This window comes from Phaethon lepturus, unplaced genomic scaffold (genome assembly GCF_000687285.1).
Source record: "Phaethon lepturus isolate BGI_N335 unplaced genomic scaffold, ASM68728v1 scaffold21336, whole genome shotgun sequence".
NCBI classification, from domain to species: domain Eukaryota; kingdom Metazoa; phylum Chordata; class Aves; order Phaethontiformes; family Phaethontidae; genus Phaethon; species Phaethon lepturus.
Window position 1 is genome coordinate 1 of NW_010545909.1, and position 5,145 is coordinate 5,145.

Sequence of the window (5,145 nt, forward strand, 5' to 3'; positions counted from 1 at the left end):
GTGTCAACCGCACCACTCAGCTTGGTGTCAGGTGCAAACTTGCTGAGGGGCCTTTGATCGCATTATGTCATTGATGAGGATATTGAAGAGCGCTGATCCCAGTACAGGCCCCTGAGGGACACCACTCGTCACTGATCTCCATCTGGACATTGAGCCATTGACCACTACCATCTGGATGTGACCATCCAACCAGTTCCTCATCCACTCAACAGACCACCCATCGAATCCATCTGTCTCCAATTTAGAGAGAAGGATGTTGTGGGGGACCATGTCAAAGGCCTTACAGAAATCCAGGTAGACGAAAAAGTGGATTAATTTGTCAAAACTGTTCATCTGGTGTGATACAATTAATCAACAACTTGTTCCAGGGTTTCCCCAGGTTCTGCCTCCCTTATGGGTAAGGGAGTCCCCTTACAAACTTTCTTGTCTCACAGTATAGGGGAGGTTACCAGGGAGTTCCTGATGTTTACCCAATTTATGGATTATGTTGGAAGGAGTGTAGCCAGGCAGATGACAATATTTGCTCATCACCTGGAATTACTCAGGACAATCAAACCTAAAACCAGCCGTAACATGCTGTGGGAAAGTCTGACTGCATTGAAATGCTGCATTTTGAAAGGGTAATGAAATTTGTTGCTGCTAACTGCACATCCTACCTGTTCAAAGACCAGAGAAGGGAAATCATCCAAGCTGCGGGTAGTTCTCTCCATCTCCAGAAAGAACCAGAAATGGTACAGCGAGAGCGAGCGCGTGATCGGGGCTGGGATGGCTTCCAGGCAAAGAGGTAGTCAATAGAGTAGGACTCTCAGCTTGAAAAATACGTGGCCCAGGCAAGGGGAATACAATAGGGGTGTGTACAGTCATTAATATTGTGGAGAAGAACAGGGAAACATTATCACAGTTTGGGCTTAAAAGCAAACAGAAGTAATCCTTTTGGTCAAAGGCTAATTAAGTCGTGGCACCGTTGTCACAGATGATGTGGAAGTAGCTCTGGCTGGAAGAGACTCGTATTTTACGTGACAGGCTAGCGGAAGCTGTCCTCCCTTAACGCAACACGGTGCTGAGCATGAAGCCTCTGGAGATCCCCATCCTGCTTGTAGTGAAAATTTGGAGGTCATACCCTGTTCCCTACTTAACCCTTTCCAAAGCGCTTGCTGTGCTGGCATCTCTTGATGACACGGTACAGAGCTGGGTGAACCTTTGCTGTCTCTCTTCATACAGATTCTTGTGCTCCTAGAAGATAAACCAATTACAAGTCGAGTACCACAAAGCTCTTATTACTAATACAAGTTTCCTGTGTTTCATACCAAATTCTTCCTTATGAAATTCAGCATTAGTTGGGTTTTTTTGAATCTTGACCTGAACTGGGAGTTTTTGGGTTTATGTTTTTCCTAGCAGGATGTCATGGTGTCGCAGCAAACGTCTCCCTTCCTTGGATACTTGGACACCTATGGAGGTGTCCTGGGTTCTTCCCAATAATATGACAACTTGTCATCTTGTTCCTGTATTGCTCTGTTCTTCCTGATCTGCAGCGTTCTTTGAAAGGCTAAGGTTTGAATGTGATACTTTTTCTTTAATCAGAGAATGAGATTAAGTTGAGGTGGTAAAAGAGATTAATATTTTCTGGATTTACGTGGGTGTGTGACATCTCATTTTATTTAATTGAAATTTAACAAGAGCAGTACTGAAATCTGGAAGCCCACAGAAGTGAATTTGGACCATTCGGGGGTGGTTGTTTTACGTTTCATATTCTAGAAATATCAGGGGAAATAGGAGTTTCGTTTCTACAAAATTGAAAAGCTGCTTTGTCTATTCTGTTTCTTTAGGAAGCCAAGAATTCAGGAGAAACTTCCTTCACAGAGATTTTTCTTCTGTGAAGGTCTTTCACCCCCCACGCCCATGCTTGATTTTAATATTCTGTGCTGATCGCCTCCCCCAGAAGAGTTGAAGTGCAAAAAGCCTGTTAAAATTGTGCACTGTTACTCATGCTGTATACTGGGCTCAAATCTAGCCTAATTATGTCACTGCCAAAATTAAGCACTACTCTTTTAGCCTTACTGAGTGAATATCAGACGGAGAAACAGATTTTGCATCAACTGAGTCATCAGGAAAATTCTGATTGTGGAGGCTTTTGTTAGTAGTGGGGCTACAAGGAGAGGGCACAGCTGGACCTTTTGATGGAAGGAAAAAATAAATTGGTTTGTCAACTGGACACCTGATTTATGTGATGTTTGCAGAACAGGTCTTCTGCATTCACCCCATAATTTAGGGGAATTGCATTCCCTAAGGTGCTGGATACAACCTGACATTAGTACTACAGGAGCAGCTAATTTAAGGCATAATTTGTTGCAGTGCTTTGCGATGTACCTGCCAAGCAACTGCGGCAGAAATTAGCCTTACTATGAAGAGGAGATGAATCTCGCTGCTTATGGGGAATAATGACTGTGATTCACCTTTTGGAAATGTGTTACTGGGAAAACCAGGCTCTGCTTTACTGCCTCTGCTCAGGAATTATTCCCTGGGCGTGCGGAGCACTGGTGGGAAGATGCCAGCTTATACGAAAAGAGGAAACCTCTCCAGGTAGAAGTGGTTACGAGACACGAAGCAGTCCACAGGTACCACCGATGTCCAAATCTTTCATCGCACCGAGTCCTCTTTTAACCCAATAGTTTTGGTCCATCTCCAAAGCACCTTCTTTTCCCCCGGTGTCCACTGTTAAAATTGTCTTGCCCGTGCAGTGCTCGTTCATCAGTACTTGGCAAACGATGTGATAGAAAAAGAAATCTTGCTTCTGGGCCCTAGTTCCCTAGTTTGTGCTGGACAGAATTGGGCATCCAGCAGTCTCCAGTGGCTGCGTTTGGCCAGCTTTTACCTTCCTGGTTTGGCTTTTTCTTTTATGATGGTAAAGCAGTGTTTCAGTATGGGTAGATTATGACTTCTAAAGGAATTAGAGCAACCTGGGAATAAGTGCAAAGCCTGGAGCAAACTGGAGCCTGAAAGCCCATCCTCACGTGGAAGTATTTTGCTGGCATCTGTGTTACGCAATCCTGTTCTTATGATCCTTAATTTAAAATACAACTTTTACAGGTACTACTGTTTTTTTTTTTTTAATAACTGTAGCCTTTTGGACACGTTATCTTTTACTTGCATTGCTGGACTTGATAGCATCCTTCCTAACAAAAAGGTTTTATTATAGGATATTTTCAGGATCACAGACAGTTGCCTGTGTAGCTCTAAGGATACAGAAGGCGGCAGCTTGAGGAGTGTTTAGTGTTTTATTGCAATGCTGTTCTTGTCGTCCTTAACTGAGGCAGGATAGATATGGAAGCACAGACTGAATTCATTTAGTCTTGTTCTTTTCCTTCACAGTCCCGATGTTGCCCTACATACAGTATTTAAATACTGGATCTGTTTACAAATATGTTAAAGTTTTAACCATTGCAGCAAATTCCAGGAAACTTGAGCTGAAATTAAAACTTGCCGCTGTTAGCTTAAACCTAGTAGATTTTATTTATTCTGCTCCCAACAGTGTTTCTAAGTTTCTTCTATATACCATGCTGTTCAATTCTTTCCATAGTTTTTCTACCAGCCACTCAGCCATAGGGGCAGGTTGACTTTCTGTTTGAATGATATTTCTTCCAAAGATTAGAGGAGATGTCTAGGAAAGGTGTAATCTCCTGACAAGTAGTACATGGTAAATTAGCAACCTTCAGTAAATAGCTGACACTCTGCTTTTCAATACTGTGGTGTCAAGGTGACTTCTGAGAGGGACATATTCTTTTTTTTTAATTATGATTCAGGGACTGAGTCATAAATTGGGGATGGCTTCCTGCGTTCCAGGCACCGGAGTGCTCCCAGTCATGTCAGCATCAGTCTTGCCTTAAGGTTAGAGCAAGACCATTAAATACAAAGGTATTTAATGACTTCTGACTCTGACTTTTGAAGCGCCTGATCTGTGGGTCATTGCAAATTGGGAGACTGTACTGGGACAGTATCACTGCGTGCTCTGTTCTTTTTCTTTTCCCTTGGCTTAGGTCTGTGTAGTCTGAATCACCATTGTTCAGTCTTCCTTGGTATTGCTTTACAAGGAAAATACTCTTCTCTCTGTCTCTCCACTAGTTTTCCTGTGCATCTTTGTGAGCTCCTCAACAGAAGCAACAATTAGAGGGGGGAAAAAGGGAAGCTTTCCTTACTGACCGCAAAATTGCTTATATTGTAGTTGTATGGGAATTTCATTAATGCATTGTTTGCTGCCGGTCCTAAACTGTTGTGTAAGACTGGCGTGTTCTCTTCAGTGTATGTAATGACACCTGTATGCCAATTTAAATGAAAGATTTTAAAAACACCTCTTTCTTACGGAAACTTTTTGTCTTGCAGCCCTGGAAGAAAGCGTGATTTTTCGCCAGTGCTTTGGAGCCAGTACTTTGAATCTATGGAGGACGTTGTGGTAGAAAATGAAACTGGCAAGGATATATCCTTTTTTCCAGATTGAACTTTTCTTATTCACAGTGCCTGGGGCGGTATCTTGTGTTGCGTAGTTTACTGGGGTTCTCTTCAGCTTTTTCATGTACTTCTCATCTTCCATTTTTTCTCTTGTAGGGATCAGTATCAGTAAGTAGAGCTATCCCTTCTAAGCTGACAGATAAGATGTACCTAGCAAGGTCAGTTCCTGGCATTGCTTCTTTAGTAATTGTTAATTTAAAAAAGTGTTTCCACCAGTTCAATAACATATTTTGCAGGGAAATACTCATCAGTTCCCATAGTTTAAACCATATCGGGATCAAAGCTGTTGATTGGTTTTTATTAACGACAAGTAGTAAACTGGCAGTCAGTGAACTGTATGTTCAGGCTGAGTGTCAGCAGTACGACAGATACACCTCAACACTAAATACTTTGATGTTAATAAATACTTGCAAATTTCTAAATGCCTTTCTACAACTAATCCCAGGAAGTTCTGTTCCTGTACACACACAAGCCAACCTACGTGCAAGTAACCTATGTTACAAGTGCACAGGGTCTCTTTGGGGTCTGCAGGATCTCCTACTTGTGCACACAGAACCATAGAATCATAGAATCTTTGGGTGGGAAGGGACCTTGCAAGGCCACCTAGTCCAACCCCCTGCCATGAGCAGGGACATACCGAGC

The 5,145-nt window shown here is 42.5% G+C and overlaps 1 protein-coding gene across 1 annotated transcript in view; it reads left to right on the plus strand.

The window, feature by feature from the left end:
* Positions 1–4,377: 4,377 nt before the first annotated feature.
* PPME1 (protein phosphatase methylesterase 1) overlaps positions 4,378–5,145 on the plus strand; it is a gene marked incomplete at its 5' end in the record, with an annotated part of 16,733 nt that continues 15,965 nt past the window's right edge. The window contains one exon of the mRNA XM_010289129.1: positions 4,378–4,471. Coding sequence (XP_010287431.1) covers positions 4,378–4,471 — 94 coding nt within the window. The remainder of the gene's footprint in view (positions 4,472–5,145) is intronic.